This window comes from Zingiber officinale, chromosome 8B, assembly GCF_018446385.1.
Source record: "Zingiber officinale cultivar Zhangliang chromosome 8B, Zo_v1.1, whole genome shotgun sequence".
In the NCBI taxonomy this organism is placed as follows: domain Eukaryota; kingdom Viridiplantae; phylum Streptophyta; class Magnoliopsida; order Zingiberales; family Zingiberaceae; genus Zingiber; species Zingiber officinale.
In genome coordinates, this window is record NC_056001.1 from 31127704 (window position 1) to 31143069 (window position 15366).

Below are 15366 nucleotides of genomic sequence, written 5' to 3' on the forward strand. Positions count from 1 at the left end.
TTTAAAATAATTATAATAGATATCTAAATAGCAGTAAACCGTCATATTTTAATCATAAATCATAAATTCTAAAATTTTAAATTTTAAATTAATATTATTATATTAAAATACTATTTGTCAACTTAATCAAAATTATTTAAATTTTTTTATCAAAATTATTTTAAAATATTTATAAAAGCTACTAATTAACTTTGTAAAAGTTTACTACAATAGAATTATATTAAATATTATACATTATAACAGATACAAAGTAGCTATGGAGCAATGGTAGTACAGTGCTCAGACAGTTAATCGAACATCCGATCCCAACAACGACCAATTGCAGAATTAGGGACGGCTATTTGATTTATAGTATATAAAAAATGTTTTTTATTATTTAAAATGTTATTTTATTACTTTAATTTAAGTTTATTTTTTCATTCTAAATTAAATATTTTTCATTAATCAACTGGACAACTTGATACCTTTCTCTCCCTAACCCGTTGCCTTACCGGCAGCTTGGCGTGTTCCGTCGTCGCCTACGGGACCTCCGAGGAGCTGCTTGACCCTATTGGCCTTCACCCAGCCCTATGACGCTCGTCCTCTAACTCAATGTTGGTCCTGAGTGGTCCTCCTCCGTCGCTTCCGGCGCCCTCCGGATCGACTCCAACGTGAAGAAAGGGACTCACGCGGAGGTAAAGCTACTGACCTCCGCCCAACCTCCGCCGCTTCCTCCTCCACTCCAAGATTCAATTTTTATGCCTCCTCGAGTCGATCGCTCCTGTAAAAATCAAATTTTGAGCTTCTTAATTCTTCACCACGCCCAACTCTCTTTCCAAACTCGGAAGAGCACAGGGTGGAGCTCGCTAGACGAGGAGCGAAGAAGGTGTGCAGGAAGGTGGAGGAGGACATGGGAGCTTTTTTACTGTACTGCTCTTGCAAGGATACTGTGCCAGAAACTCCGAGAGACTCTCCAGACGCAAGAACTTGGTCCATGCAAAGGATGAGGAATGAACAGGTAGGTACCTAAAACAAATTGACAGAACACAGAAAATGACTCAATTTTGTTTGTTTGTTGTGATCATCAATAACCTTTCTGCATTAGTGTTTGTGTACAAGTAACAAATGTGTACTTTTAGATTGATTGTTCTCTTGTCAAACGCAAAAAATTTACTATCAGATGCCTACCTCTTTAGGCCATATCCTTGCTTACAATTCATTCCCCTTCCTTGTTTGTTCTCCCCCACACTTTGTTGATAAGCCAAATCCTAACGAAGACAATTGTTGCTTCTATAAAGATGAAACCTCTTCCTTCTCTTCAGCTCGCATCTAGCTCCCTTCATCACAATGAGGAAAGGCTTTAGGATGAGCCAAAGTGGCTTCTTGCTTTGTTTGCTCTTCTTCCTGCCCTGCTCTGTGTTTGGGGAGGATCCTTACAGGTTCTTCACTTGGAATGTGACTTACGGTGTCGTCTCCCCTCTCGGCTACGCGCAGCAGGTTCTTCTTCTTCTTCTTCTTCATCAAGACTCTTGTTCTTCTCTTCTTTGATAGGCCGAAGATGAGGATGTTTGATAGTTTTTGTATTGTGGCAATGCATGTTTAGGGAATTTTGATCAATGGCCAGTTTCCAGGGCCACAGATTGAGGCAGTCACCAATGATAACCTCATTGTCAATGTCTTCAACTTCTTGCCCGAGCCCTTCCTCATCTCTTGGTAATCACTCACTCGATGAGGTTTACGTAGTCGAAACACAGCTCAACGATCGTGAATTGTTAGCTTATCGAGCTTTTTGATGATCTAGGAACGGAGTGCAACAAAGAAGGAACTCGTGGCAAGACGGTGTTTACGGCACCAATTGCCCCATTCCATCGGGCAGCAACTTTACATATAAAATGCAAGTGAAGGACCAAATCGGTAGCTTCTTCTACTTCCCTTCCCTTGCCTTTCACAAGGCGGCTGGCGGCTACGGTGGCCTTAAGATCTCGAGTCGGCCGATGATCCCGGTGCCATTTGATCCTCCAAAAGCCGACTACACTCTCTTGATTGGTGATTGGTATACGATAAATCACTACGTAAGCACCTTTCTTCTAATACCAAAATAGAAACAAACACGACTTGACGATGACGATAACTTCGTAATCTTCTTCGATTAGGACTTGAAGAAGATATTAGACGATGGCAAGGACCTTCCTTTCCCCGACGGCGTCCTAATTAACGGTCGACAATCGACCTCGACCTTTATGGTAGAGCAAGGTATTTCTCACAGATATTTAATTATAAATTATTTGTTTTTTTCAAAAAATATATATTTATGATGTTTCAGGCAACACATATCGACTCCGAATCTCAAATGTGGGAATCGCGACGACATTGAACGTAAGGATCCAAGGACACAAGATGTTGCTTGTCGAAGTGGAAGGCTCGCACACCATCCAGAACACTTACGACTCGCTCGATGTGCATTTGGGTCAATCTTACTCGGTCCTTGTCAAGGCCGATCAGCCGCCACTTGAATATTACATCGTCGCCTCGACTCGGTTCACCAACACTGTGCTAGTCGCCACCGCCATTCTCAGCTATAGCAACGCCACCGGAGGGCCGGTCGGCCCAATTCCGGCTGGGCCCACGGTCGAGCTCGATGTTTCGCTTAATCAAGCGAGAACAATTAGGTAGGCACCGTTCGCGACAACTTTTATTGAGTTAGAATTGAGTCGAAACTAACCTACTCGATGCACCAAACCAGGTGGAACTTGACGGCAAGTGCGGCGAGACCTAACCCTCAAGGATCATACCGCTACGGCCAAATCAACGTAACCCGATCCGTTTTGCTCGCCAACTCCGCACCCGTCATCGGCAAGAAACAGCGATATGCCGTTAACGGCGTCTCGTTCGTTCCAGCCGACACACCGTTAAAGCTTGCGGATCACTTTAACATATCCGGAGTGTTTAAACTCGGGAGCATGCCCGATAACCCGAAACCCGGGCCTGAACATCTCGACACGGCCGTCATGGACTCAAATTTTCATGATTTCTTTGAAATTATTTTCCAGAATAATGAAAATAGCGTGGTGACGTGGCATATCGACGGCCATTCGTTTTGGGTTGTCGGGTAAGTGGATTTATGGAGGAATATATTTTATTTTTTAAAAATAGTATTTGGAAATTTTTATTTATTAATTTTAATAAATTTAAATTGTGGTTTGGGAATTTTAGAATGGACTGGGGGAAATGGACTTCGGCAAGCAGACGAGGATACGATTTGGGGGACGCAGTCTCTCGTTGCACAGTTCAGGTATTTATTTATTTATTTTATTCTCAATTAAATTAAAAATTGATAAAAAAAAAAAATTAATATAATAATATTATGATAATGTATATTACGATAATGTTTTGATGAAAGTTTTTTTCAATAAAAATAGGATGCGATTTTTTTAATTCTTAATTTTAAAAATATGATAAATGATTTTAGTATGATAATGTGCCAGGTGTACCCTAAGGCGTGGTCTGCGATCTACGTGTCATTGGACAATGTGGGGATGTGGAATATTCGATCGGAGAATTGGGCTCGTAGCTACTTGGGCCAACAATTCTACCTCCGCGTCTACACTCCTTCGCAATCGCCTAGAGATGAGTTACCTATCCCCAGCAATGCCTTGCTTTGCGGTGGTGCCGTGCAATTTTAATGCGCTCGATATGAACGATTGATCACCGTAGGTCATCGGATACTTGTTACGTTACAATGCGATTGTCTACTAAGTTAATGTTGATTTTTTAAATAAAATCTCTTAACTATCAAGAGATATTTAGTTTGAAATAGTTGTAATATTATTATTCCTTAGGGATGAATGGCAATAATTTAAAAATATTGAGGTTTTTTTTGATAATTTTAAAATTTAGGTCATCGGATACTTGTTACGTTACAATGCGATTGTCTACTAAGTTAATGTTGATTTTTTAAATAAAATCTCTTAACTATCAAGAGATATTTAGTTTGAAATAGTTGTAATATTATTATTCCTTAGGGATGAATGGCAATAATTTAAAAATATTGAGGTTTTTTTTGATAATTTTAAAATTTAGGTCATCAGATACTTGTTACGTTACAATGCGATTGTCTACTAAGTTAATGTTGATTTTTTAAATAAAATCTCTTAACTATCAAGAGATATTTAGTTTGAAATAGTTGTAATATTATTATTCCTTAGGGATGAATGGCAATAATTTAAAAATATTGAGGTTTTTTTTGATAATTTTAAAATTTAGGTCATCGGATACTTGTTACGTTACAATGCGATTGTCTACTAAGTTAATGTTGATTTTTTAAATAAAATCTCTTAACTATCAAGAGATATTTAGTTTGAAATAGTTGTAATATTATTATTCCTTAGGGATGAATGGCAATAATTTAAAAATATTGAGGTTTTTTTTTTGATAATTTTAAAATTTTAAGAGATATTATATATATATATATATATATATATATATATATATGCACAGTGCGCACTGTGGAAGAGATCAATTAATAGTTTTTTTTAAATTTTTTTATTTTTTTTAATATTTTAAATTAAAAAAATTAATTAAAAAAATTAACATTTCCTTATATAAATTTTTAATACATTAATATATTCCCTCACCATATTACAATACTCAATAAATACTTAAATTAATTTTATTTTATATTTTTTTTAAAACCAAACACTATAACCTAATTGGGAAGTCTGAACCCTAAAGGTAAAATCTAAAAAAAAAAATAGTTTTGATATTATAACCCAAAGTCTAAATCCTAGAGGTAAAATCTAAAAAAAAATAGCTTTATACTATAACCCAAAGTCTAAACCCTAGAGGTAAAACCTAAAAAGAAAATAACTTTATATTATAACCCAAAGTCTGAATCCTAGAGGTAAAATCTAAAAGAAAAAATAGATTTGATACTATAACCCAAAACCTGAACCCTAAATAACTTTGATACTATAACCCAAAGTCTGAACCTAAAATCTAAAAAAAAAATATCTTTGATACTATAACTCAAAGCATAAACCCTAGAAATAAAATCTTAAAAAAAATATTTTTTTTTAATTCAAAATAAAAAAAATAACAAAACACAGACATTTTAATTTAAAAAAAAAACAATATTTCTAGCTAATACGTTACGATATCCCCTTAACATATTACAATACTCCGTAAATACTTAAATTTATTTCATTTTTAATTTTTTTTAACTAAATACTATAATCTAATTAGAAAATCTAAACCCTAGAGGTAAAATTTTTTTAAAAAAATTAACTAAAAAATTATATCCCAATTAGGATGCCTGAATCCTACCAATAAAATCGTAAAATATATATTTTATTTATTTATTAATCAAAATTAATATATTTTATTTATTATTTTAATCAAAATAAAAAAAAATTACGATATACTGCACGATGTGCACAACCGCACACTGTACGCGTCGCGCAGTATATCAAAATCGTATATATATAATACCACATATATCATTTTTAACTAATAAATTTATACCATATATTAAAAATGATATATGTATTTTTTTTATTATAAAAATTATACTATAAATACCTACGGTACCTCGATCAAAATAAACAAATAAAGAATATTTTGGGGATCTTGGGGAGGGTAAGGAACAGGGTAACGAATTCGAGTACTCGAAGTTCATTAATGTGTGATGACACTAGTAAGGAAGGGTAAGAGGCGGCCAGGCAAGGAAGTCGCCGGACGGCGGCCGCTCGCGCCGCTCTCCTCCTCGCCTCCGACACGCCCTTCTGCTCCCTGCTGACCCTTCTGAGGCTTTGTCGACTTGGACGACTCCGTGGATGATGATGCGGAAGAGGGTGAGGCGGAAGATAAGAGGAATCCTGTTCCAACCGCCGCTGAAAGGGTGGATGGCCAGGAGGAGGAGGAGGATAAGAGGAGGCATCGTAGTAGGATTGCCGTCATCTTCTTCCTCTTGTGGTTGACCGTGAGGAAGGTTAGGGCGAAGTGGATGAGGAAGAGGAACCGATCAATCCTCCAAAAAGCGCAGCTTTCTCCTAAGTGAGAAGTATAGTGTTCTGTTCTACCTTCATTCGCAAGCTGTTTCTTTGTTCCCTACACTTCATTTTCTTCCCAATCCAGTCTCGATCAAAATTGATGAAGTGGAGTACTTGTTGATGGGAAATTGGACATCTTGCAGATTGAAAATGTCCTCTGAAGATTGAAAAGGCCTGTTTCAGGTAGATTCTGAATGTCTCTTCCATCATTGTTATTACATTTTACTGATGTCTGAGGATTTTACTATGTTACCAGTTGATGGTGTAAATTTTTTTACTCAGGGGTATTCAACAACGCAATTTTGATCTTCTCTTTGTATTTGTTGTCCTTGACTCGAACGTTTTGGGTGGTGGCAGAAAGGATACTGGTGCGGTTTTTGTGCAACCAGTGGATATCGAAGAGGTTCGTTACTGTTATGACAGAAGAACTTTGAGAGAAGAAGCTGATTGGCTTCCTTAAACTTACTATAATGTTGATCCTCTTTCAGCTTCCTGATTACTTTGATGTGATTGAACATCCAATGGACTTTGGGACCATGCAGAAGAAATTGGCAAGGAATTGCGTTCACTCTTTTGAACAATTTGAGGTAATCCATGCACAGAGATTACTAGCGTAAGTCATGTTTCGTTTCACATGCCTGGATGTTTATCTAAACTACAAAGAAATTTGTGAATTACCGAAGAAACCGTCTTTCATAGTAGAAGCTGCTAAGAACTGTAATGATAAGGTTTTATGCATTCATTGTTGAAAAAATTTATAGCAAACAAGCTCATGTAGCAAGGTTAATGAGACATTTTAGAACATCCTAATGTTGGATAAACCGTTTTATTATTTCCAAGTATGTTCTAATATTTTCTTCTTCTCCATTAAGATTTAGAAGGTATGATTCCATAATTCAGTTTTTATCTACTGCTGTTAATGACCGTATGACATAAATTTATGAGGGCGTTCTTGGCTCAAAAAGTTTTCAGGAAACATGGAGATGCATGTCCTATATTACATATAGTATCGATTAGGTAAATCCTTATCCTTTACTCTTTTTGGAACCCAATATTCATAGCTTTAATAGAATCTTTTCATGATATGTCCAAAGGAAGTTAAATGAAAGTTGAAAATGTGAGTGATAAAGGAAGACCAAATAAACTATTCTTAACATAGTTAAACAAGTTATATATTAGCTGGATGTCACTAACCTTGTATTAACTGTAGATTAGTAATTAATGACAGGATGATGTCTTCTTGATCTCTGGCAACGCTATGCAGTATAATGCACCAGACACAATATACTTTAGAGAGGAATTAGGTGGTGGTTATGATCTTTGCCTTGGTACCTTCAAGATTAATGGTTAGCTAGTCAAACATTTCAAAGAGTTCTGATTCCTCTAAAGCTTCTCCATCAGCTGTTCCATCAACCTGCAGAATCTACCAGATTATGTTGCTGCTCAAACATGGATAGCGGCTGGATCTTTGTAACAATTTAAATGAATCTGTTTCTATGGTTTCCTATGACTGTTGGATGACACTGAACTCATGCTTCCTATGTCTCAAATCCAGACAGTTGATTGGAACATCAGGCTATTGATAAAGGAATGGTTATCTTCCCTCAACTAATCGCAGACAATATATCAAGATTTTGGAATCAGAGTCCGCAGCAACCTGCAAGGTTCAGTTCCATGAACCACAAACAAACGTAATAAGTATATATTTCCTCCAGATCTTAATATTAGTTTCCAGCCTCGACCTCCTGGATCACCTGCTTAGCTGCTCTCCACTCCTGCGATTCATAAGAACTCTCAGCAGCCAGACTTAGCTTTGCAACTCTGACATACCTTGTTTGATTCTGCAATATTCTCCATGCAGGAAATTGTTCCTGTCATGTGATGCAGAAGGAATGTTAAAATTATTAATGCTAAGATGCTCTAACACCCGATAGAGTTTCTTTATGCCTGGAAGATCAGTAAGGTATTGGAAAAGAGAACTCATCCTAACAGAAACTGCTTAGTCACCTGATCTTTGCTTGATCATCACACCTTTGGTTGGAAATTGATTCTTGAGCTATGGTCATGACTCAGGATATATATATTGAGATGAACTGTGTGTGTTAGCTGTTGGTTCTTGGTGATATTGTAAGTTTTCTTCCTTCATCACGGTATAATCGTCAAAGATATCTTCTTGGAGTCAACTATGGTACGAAAATTTACTTGGGCAATTCATTTGATCTAGCTTTGCTTTAAGTGTTCCTTTTTATAATAGTTAGTCTTTAACTATTAAGAGTGAGCTACATGAATCTTATCACTTTATTGAACTCTATACAAGACTATATAAATTTAATTAATGAAATACTTTTTGTTAGATTAACTAACCAAAAGCTAGCTACATAATTGTTCTTAGACATTAATATTTTATTTTTATTAGAAATTTCACACATTCATTTTAGCATTTTTATCTTTCCTATGCATATAGATGAAATTGTCAATCATATATTTATGGTAAGATTTGCACTTGAAAGAGATTTAAAATATCTTTAAGCTCGTAGAAGGGAGAGGAAAGGAGAGACGAGGAGAAAGAAGTGCATATTTTGAGATTCTCTTCCACCTTAACTTCCCCATAATAGGGAGGAAGAAGCTCTTCTGTCTTTATGTAAAAAGATGTTGGAGAAAAATTGTATCTATTGATGCGGGCTATTCTTTGCTAAACCATGGAGGAAAATCTCTTTTCCTTTCATCTCTAGGGATATCTGAGCTCGATAGTGGGTAAAAGGAGGTTGGTAAGGGTTTAGGTGTGGGTAGGAGGGATTGGCGAGGGCTTGAATGAGGTTGGCAAGGGTTCAAGCAAGAGAGATCAATGAGGTTATGGGCATGAGTGGGAAGACTAGTGAAGATTTTGTAGGACCGTTAGCGGCCGACTAGAGGGGGATGAATAGCCCTAAAAAAGAGTTAAAAAAATTCTCTAGCTTTTAAACTTAGTAAGGATACAATATTAATTAAACACAAATAAAAACATAAACAAATAAGTAAGAAACTCGGAGATTTACTTGGTATAACTTAGATGGTTGTTAATTCAAGGCAGTTTAACGATGTACTAAAAAGGCTCCTTCATTGAAAACGGAGTAGCCTCTTATAGAGTTTGAAAGCTCAAGAAAGAATAAGAAAGTTATTACAGTGGTTGTTGTTCTTTCTTCTAGCTCTAAGATGCTATTTATAGTCTTTTGGAAAAAGTTACCATTTGCTGACGTGACACGAGGTACTGGAGGTGCCTCCAATATCATCCAGGGCGCCTTCAATGGATCACCAATATCATCCAGGGCGCCTTCAATGGATTAAATTTCATCCACACATCCAACGGTCTTCAATGGCTCTGTCGCGTTGGAGGCGTCTCGGCTATTGTTCATATGAGGCACCTCCAATCATCTGAGGCGCCTCGAGTACTATTCATCCGAGGCACCTTAGGCCCATTGGAGGCGCTTCAAGTCCTGAATTCAATAGTTTCACTGTCGAAACTCGAGGCGGCTCCAAAGCCATTGGACGCGCCTCGAGCACTGTTCATTTGAATGAGCAATTGTTGTATTGACCATTCTTTTCTCCATCCGGAATTGAGCTTACCCGAACTCAACTCCGGCCTTCTCCTCAAGCAAGCTTCTTCCCCGGCTTCTTGTCCCTCAAATGCGCTGCGCGTGTTCCTTTTCATCCACCGGTATACTCTTCCGCAATTTCTCGTCTCTCGGATGCACCGAGCCCATCGACTCGCTTTCCATATCATCCTTCTTGCTTGCTGCATCTTTTGCTCGACTTCTTGTGTTCCTAAGTTCCTGCACACTTAGACAAAAGACATCAAAATCGCAGGACCTAACTTAACTCGGTTGATCACATCAAAACTAACCTGGGGTATTTACAAATTTAAGCAAAGTTGACAAGGGTTTGAGATGTGGTCAAGGAAGGTTGACCAAAGCTTGAAGGAGGCTAACAAGTGCTCAAACTCGTGCAAAGGGTTGGTCGACAAAGGTTTCAATGGTGGTGTTGGAAGGAGGGCAAGGGGGTTTCATGGTGATGCGTGTAGGATAAGCAAACGAGGAAGACAATGGTATTTTTGGGATTTTAGTTTTGCCCACCCCTTTCTTTCTCCTTTCTTTAAAATAGGTAAACAACTCTAACCAATTACAGTTTTTCTCCTTTCCTCTTTTTTTCGTCCTCTATTTTCTTCTCTTGTCCTCCCCCGTCAGAGTAAACAAAACCTTAATGTACATATATGCAAACTCATTCCTGATTTAATTGAATCTAAATATTGATCAATTAAAAGAACAACCCAGTGCATGAAGTTTCTCTCAATCCAGGGTTCTAGAAAAGGATTGGATCACATTAGGTCTATTGTACGCAGTTTTATCTTGCATTGTACTGTGACCACAAGGGCCCCTTCAATATCATGATCAATTGATTTAATTAAATGTAGTTTAGATTTAAATTCGATCCATTTAGTTTGGAATAATAGGTGATTCAATTAGGGCTTAGTTGGATCTCCATTAAGTTGATTTCGAGTTCAAGTTTTCGTGTGCTTTGAATTGAAATGATGTTAGTGGATTGAATCGTCTCAATATTAGGAATCAACTCCACCGTTTGAGCATAATCAGTGTGATTATGGATCTAGTTCGAATCTCCTAACACCATTTGCCTTTGCCCTAAAATCTCATCATGGCGTGCTTATACGAATGATGGCCATGCCGACAATTGGCCAAGACATAAGTTGTCGCCAACAGAGTCACTAACAAGATTAGGATGTTAATGCGGAGGCAATGGACAAAACTTAGGTGCAAGTCTATGTCATGTGCATTTATCACGTATTTTATCATCGTTTATACAATTTGTATCTCATTTCTTACATGCATTTATTTTCCATTTTGCATTCAAGGTGCATTTGCCGTGCAACCTTTGAAGAAACCAAAATTGTAGGAAAGGGATATTTCTCATTGTTAGAGCACTAGTTGAGTTTACTTGTTGGCATTCGGTGGTCGATCAAAGTCTTCAAGGTGAAAGAGGTGACCATGGAAGGCTCCTTAGGTCATGTTGTAATCAGTAATTCGCCTCTCATTCTCTACTAATGTGGAACCTCATTTCATCAAATTCCAATCGCCAAACGTGTATTTTAGATGTTGTTAGAGCCAACTTATCCTGTTTTCTGAGATGGATAAGCATTTCACTCCTCTTGAGTTGAGTGTGTGCTTAGAGTTCGATCATCTGTCTTGAAGGTAATAGTGGTGAAGATTAAAAGGACTCTCAAGGGTAAAAGACTCATTTTGATAACTAAGATTGTTTGTGGAGATGGACAAACATTCGAAATATCTAGCCTTTTTTTAACGATAAGAAAAAACAGAAGAAATACCTGGGATTTCGAGTGATCATAAAGGAGAGATATTGACGCGGCTCAATCCAACCACATGGCTTTCTGCTCTTCTTCCAAGCCATGCCTTCAGATTGAGGCGCACCAATACCTCTCTCGACTATCTAGAGTCGGCTATACAAATCTTCCTTTTTGGCCTCGGTTTGCGGCTATCTCCTCCTGTAGATTTCCAAAAGAACTTGATATACCGACTTTCAAGGCTTGGAGATACCTGCTTAAAGTCTCAGATTCCTCTTCGAATATGAGGAAGAAACAGAGAGGAGGAGAAATGGATGGTCACCTATGAGTTTATTATTGTGAAGGTGATGAATATGGTGATTTATATTGGTGGCAGAAGGGAGTCGACTAGCCAAGTTGTCATGTTTGTTTGCTTCATGGGACATGCAAGTAAATGTTAGATTCTCTAAGTGTGCATAAGTTGAACTCCGAATATTTCGGATAGACGAATCAGGAAACCTAATTTACCGTTAGGATTAATCGGGAGAAGCGTGTACACTTGGATTATTAAAAAAAAAAAGTTAGATTCTGTAAAAGTGAAGTGGAAATATTCCCTCATAGTAGAGCCACTTAAATACAATGTACTCGTCAATTGCATGGTAAATTTGAAAAACGAAAATATATAGAGAGAATTGAATAAATAAATAACAGTGAGATGGATACCTATGTACTGATCGAGTTAAATCGATATGAAAGTTAGCAAGTGTTTTTTTAGTCTCGATCATGAGATGAGATATCTACTTTCTTCTTCGAAATATTTTTCGAATTTTAAGATCATGGAAATGAGATCTCTTGTATTTTGAAGAGTCCTGGCATTTTTGTTATCTCCTCATTTATTAATATTGCTAAATTACTCGATGGTTTAAAGGTGTTAATGACTAGAGAGTAAAATGTCAAGAGTTTGTTAGAGGCAAAATGTGAGACAAATAGTGCAAGTTGCGCAAGAGCAATTAATGAAAGTACCTGTAATCCAATAGTGCATATTCTTAACTAATTTGGTTCAACCTAGCGAAGCTTACCATATAATATGAGGCTTCAATTTTGCACGCAAGGCTACACGCCGACGATAGCAACATGTAGCCCATGGCCACACACAAGTGAAGTCGAAGAAAGGAATGTCGGTCACATGGGAGGAATCAGTGTCATTCATGCATAGCAATTAAATGTTTGTGTATATTCCATCATAACTAGGTTATTTCTTTGAACAGTGGCTTAAATTACTAGGATATACACTTGGGATACAGCTTGTCATTTTATTGAAGTGATTTGGAGAAAAGTAAATACAAGCTCAAAGCTCTCTCAAAAGAGTGTTAGTGCATTTATTCCCCCTTTTTCTTCAATATCAAGAACATTCTCTCCACGGATAGCTTCACGGAAAAGAGCTTACACGATGAGTTGTAATAGATAGAGGTCAAATCCCTGAAACAAACAAACAAAACACAAATGAAAGTGTTTTAAGTACAAAAGCACAACACTATTTGCTGAAATTAAAAATTGACAGTATAAAGGTCAAACTGTTGCCTCGGCGACCTCTCCAAGATGACCCTCCACTGTTTGGAAGGAAGGTAAATTAGGAGAGCTTCGTTCAACAATAGTAACACATGCAAATAGGAGTTGAGACAATCAGCGGGACATTTCACACCATTGAGAATCGATCCCAGATCTATTAGTAGCAACACCCATATGAATTTAACTGTGCCAGCTTGCTAAAACTAAAAATGAAAATAAAGGGGTACGTGTGTTTAACATTGGCAAGATAGATCTATGGGGAAAAAATGGTCACACATCCATAATGAATACTCTGGGTTGGTTGTAATGAATTAGGGTGGTGCATTAATTTTCTCAAGGACCATCATCCCTCTGCCCCTCTGTGAAGCCACAGAGAGCATTTAATCCCTTCAGGAGGGATTCCTTTTTCTTGCTGCTCATCACCAAACGCAGCTGATGAGCTCAGACTTGGTCTCCATCAATGCTCTCCTTGTTTTCTATTGAACATTTTTCCAAAACAAAACATCTATTATTTTATATTATCAAAGGGCACCATACATCTATTATTGATCAATCATACCTTTGGATGTGATGTTTGCCTCCACAATGTTGTAGATGCAGCATGCGGCTCTTTTAACTTTGAGATAGGCTAAGTTAACCATTTCAAACTTCTTAACTAGCTTGAGAAAATCACAAATTCATCACATGTTTAGCTTTGAAATATCCTAAATTCATCTTCTATGCTACTTTTCTCACATCACAAACTAATTTACAAATCAATTACAAGTTGAACACAAAATTTCCAAGCATCAAGTCCTAAACGTATCACAGATTTTATAATATTATGTCATTTTCATATGTAAGACTTCACACAGCCCAAGTTAATCTATAAACATAAATTTATTTTAATGTGGTTGTGATGCACTATTTCAAACTTCCAAATATCCAAAAATTATAGTGTCAGTGCTTAAATTGTGCCAGCCACAAAGTGATTTATAGATCAGTTTGCAACTGCTTCTGGAGGGAAAAAATAGAAGGAAAAATGAATTTGAAGCGCATTTTATTTTATTTTTTTAAAATATATATACAGTGGAGGACACATTTTGATCTGCGTCAATTATGAAGGATGCCTCTGGTCAAATGCTCTCTTGTTTTTTTTTAAAATTTTTTTTATTGCCTGCTCTTTCAACAATTTGAGTGAATTCAGTTGCCGCAGAATTAAAGTGAATATTGTACCGTACCCAATGTGAACTTTATGCTCTCATCCTAATCAGTGTCCTTTACTACCACTGTTAAATTAATTGACGAGATTCTACTGATAAATACTTGAGTTCAGTTATGACACATGAATGAAGCTCTGAAGATTGTCGTGTAGGCTTTATGGAGCTACATATTTTCATCTTAGTGCCAAAGATAACAAGAGTAGGAAAGACGATCATTAGTTAATCTCAAATCAACTAATAAAGCTCAGTTCATTTCTAAACTTATTCATTAGAATCTCAGCTGCCATACTCTTTGATCTTTCCTCAGTCCTAGCTCAACCTTGACTCAAGTATTGATTTACATGCAAATGAAAGCCTAATTCATCAATTAAACTGTCAGTAATAAGTCTATTCTTATAATTCATGTTTTCAAGTGGATGCTTGACCACACTTACATATGTGATATTATTGTAGGTGAGACAATAGATACAATTGATAAATGAAAAAAGAGATTTTGAGAGTGTTGTATTCAGACATTTTCCACAAACAACTCATGATCCTTTTCACAATTTTCATTGTGTGTAAAGACGGGGAGTTCTAAATTTTTTTGTAGTAAACTGGGTTTACCTGAAATCTTCTCTTGTAGGACTACAAGACTAGGCATTTTCACTGGGCCTGCTTTGCTGACAAAATGTATCACAGGCAGAGCAGCTCAAATGTAAGAGTTGAAATACAAATCAGTAATAAGAAATCAAGAAAGTAACAAAGTGCCATGGCTGCCATAACCGAATTGATTGCAGCCAGGCTGGTACAAGGGAAGCATTTAATGGCATCACGCAAGGTGTCATCTACTCCGGAGCTGACTCAGCTCATTTCAGTAGCATGTTCATTGCAGGGTGAAACTTGTGTCGACTTTAACAGATAATTGTACCTGATGCTCGGTGAAACATGCAAGGTCAATCACTATACAAGCTGAATATGTTATAGTTTGACTCCAGAATCCACCCTTGATCTATATATATTCCCTGTCGTGGGCTTTCAAGATGCATTCTCCGCAAGAATAATAGATGAACAAGAATTTGGTAATATATAAATGTGCATATGTTCCAACCTGTGTCATGGACACTGTGGAAGTGAAATCGCCATCTCATGATTGCATATTTTGTCTTCCTCCTCATCCCCAGCATATGCATTATGAAACCTTGCTCTCGGTAAATGAAACAAAAGGATCACATAAGGTGTTAAACTAAAACCCTCAACA

At 36.9% G+C, this 15366-nt stretch overlaps 1 protein-coding gene and 1 long non-coding RNA gene across 5 annotated transcripts; both read left to right on the forward strand.

Annotated features, from left to right (window-relative positions):
- Window positions 1-489: 489 nt before the first annotated feature.
- Window positions 490-4024, forward strand: LOC122014336 (L-ascorbate oxidase homolog). 2 transcript variants are annotated; one of them, XM_042570545.1, is made up of 10 exons: window positions 490-997; window positions 1302-1476; window positions 1583-1692; window positions 1781-2051; window positions 2133-2232; window positions 2303-2648; window positions 2723-3088; window positions 3193-3271; window positions 3465-3693; window positions 3877-4024. In XM_042570545.1, the coding sequence occupies exons 1-9, from the start codon at window positions 990-992 to the stop codon at window positions 3660-3662; spliced, it is 1653 nt and encodes a 550-aa protein (XP_042426479.1). In that variant the 5' UTR covers window positions 490-989; the 3' UTR covers window positions 3663-3693; window positions 3877-4024. The 2 variants fall into 2 exon arrangements, with proteins under 2 accessions (XP_042426479.1, XP_042426478.1); XM_042570544.1 differs by lacking the exon at window positions 3877-4024 and having other exon boundaries at window positions 3465-3844.
- A 1594-nt stretch (window positions 4025-5618) lies between these two features.
- On the forward strand, window positions 5619-14978 carry LOC122015059. 3 transcript variants are annotated; one of them, XR_006120816.1, is made up of 5 exons: window positions 5619-6209; window positions 6309-6429; window positions 6515-6613; window positions 7255-8214; window positions 14752-14978. It is a non-coding gene; the product is annotated as an uncharacterized LOC122015059 (long non-coding RNA). The 3 variants fall into 3 exon arrangements; XR_006120815.1 differs by lacking the exon at window positions 14752-14978 and adding an exon at window positions 10930-11321; XR_006120814.1 differs by lacking the exon at window positions 14752-14978 and having other exon boundaries at window positions 5621-6209; window positions 7255-8272.
- Window positions 14979-15366: the final 388 nt, after the last annotated feature.

What these genes read in the sequence shown, in the direction of transcription:
- LOC122014336 (XM_042570545.1), top strand. An exon ending in GAGCCCTTCCTCATCTCTTG is followed by an intron (nt 1,693 to 1,780) that starts GTAATCACTCAC and finishes TTGATGATCTAG; the next exon opens with GAACGGAGTGCAACAAAGAA. An exon ending in CATTCGTTTTGGGTTGTCGG is followed by an intron (nt 3,089 to 3,192) that starts GTAAGTGGATTT and finishes TGGGAATTTTAG; the next exon opens with AATGGACTGGGGGAAATGGA.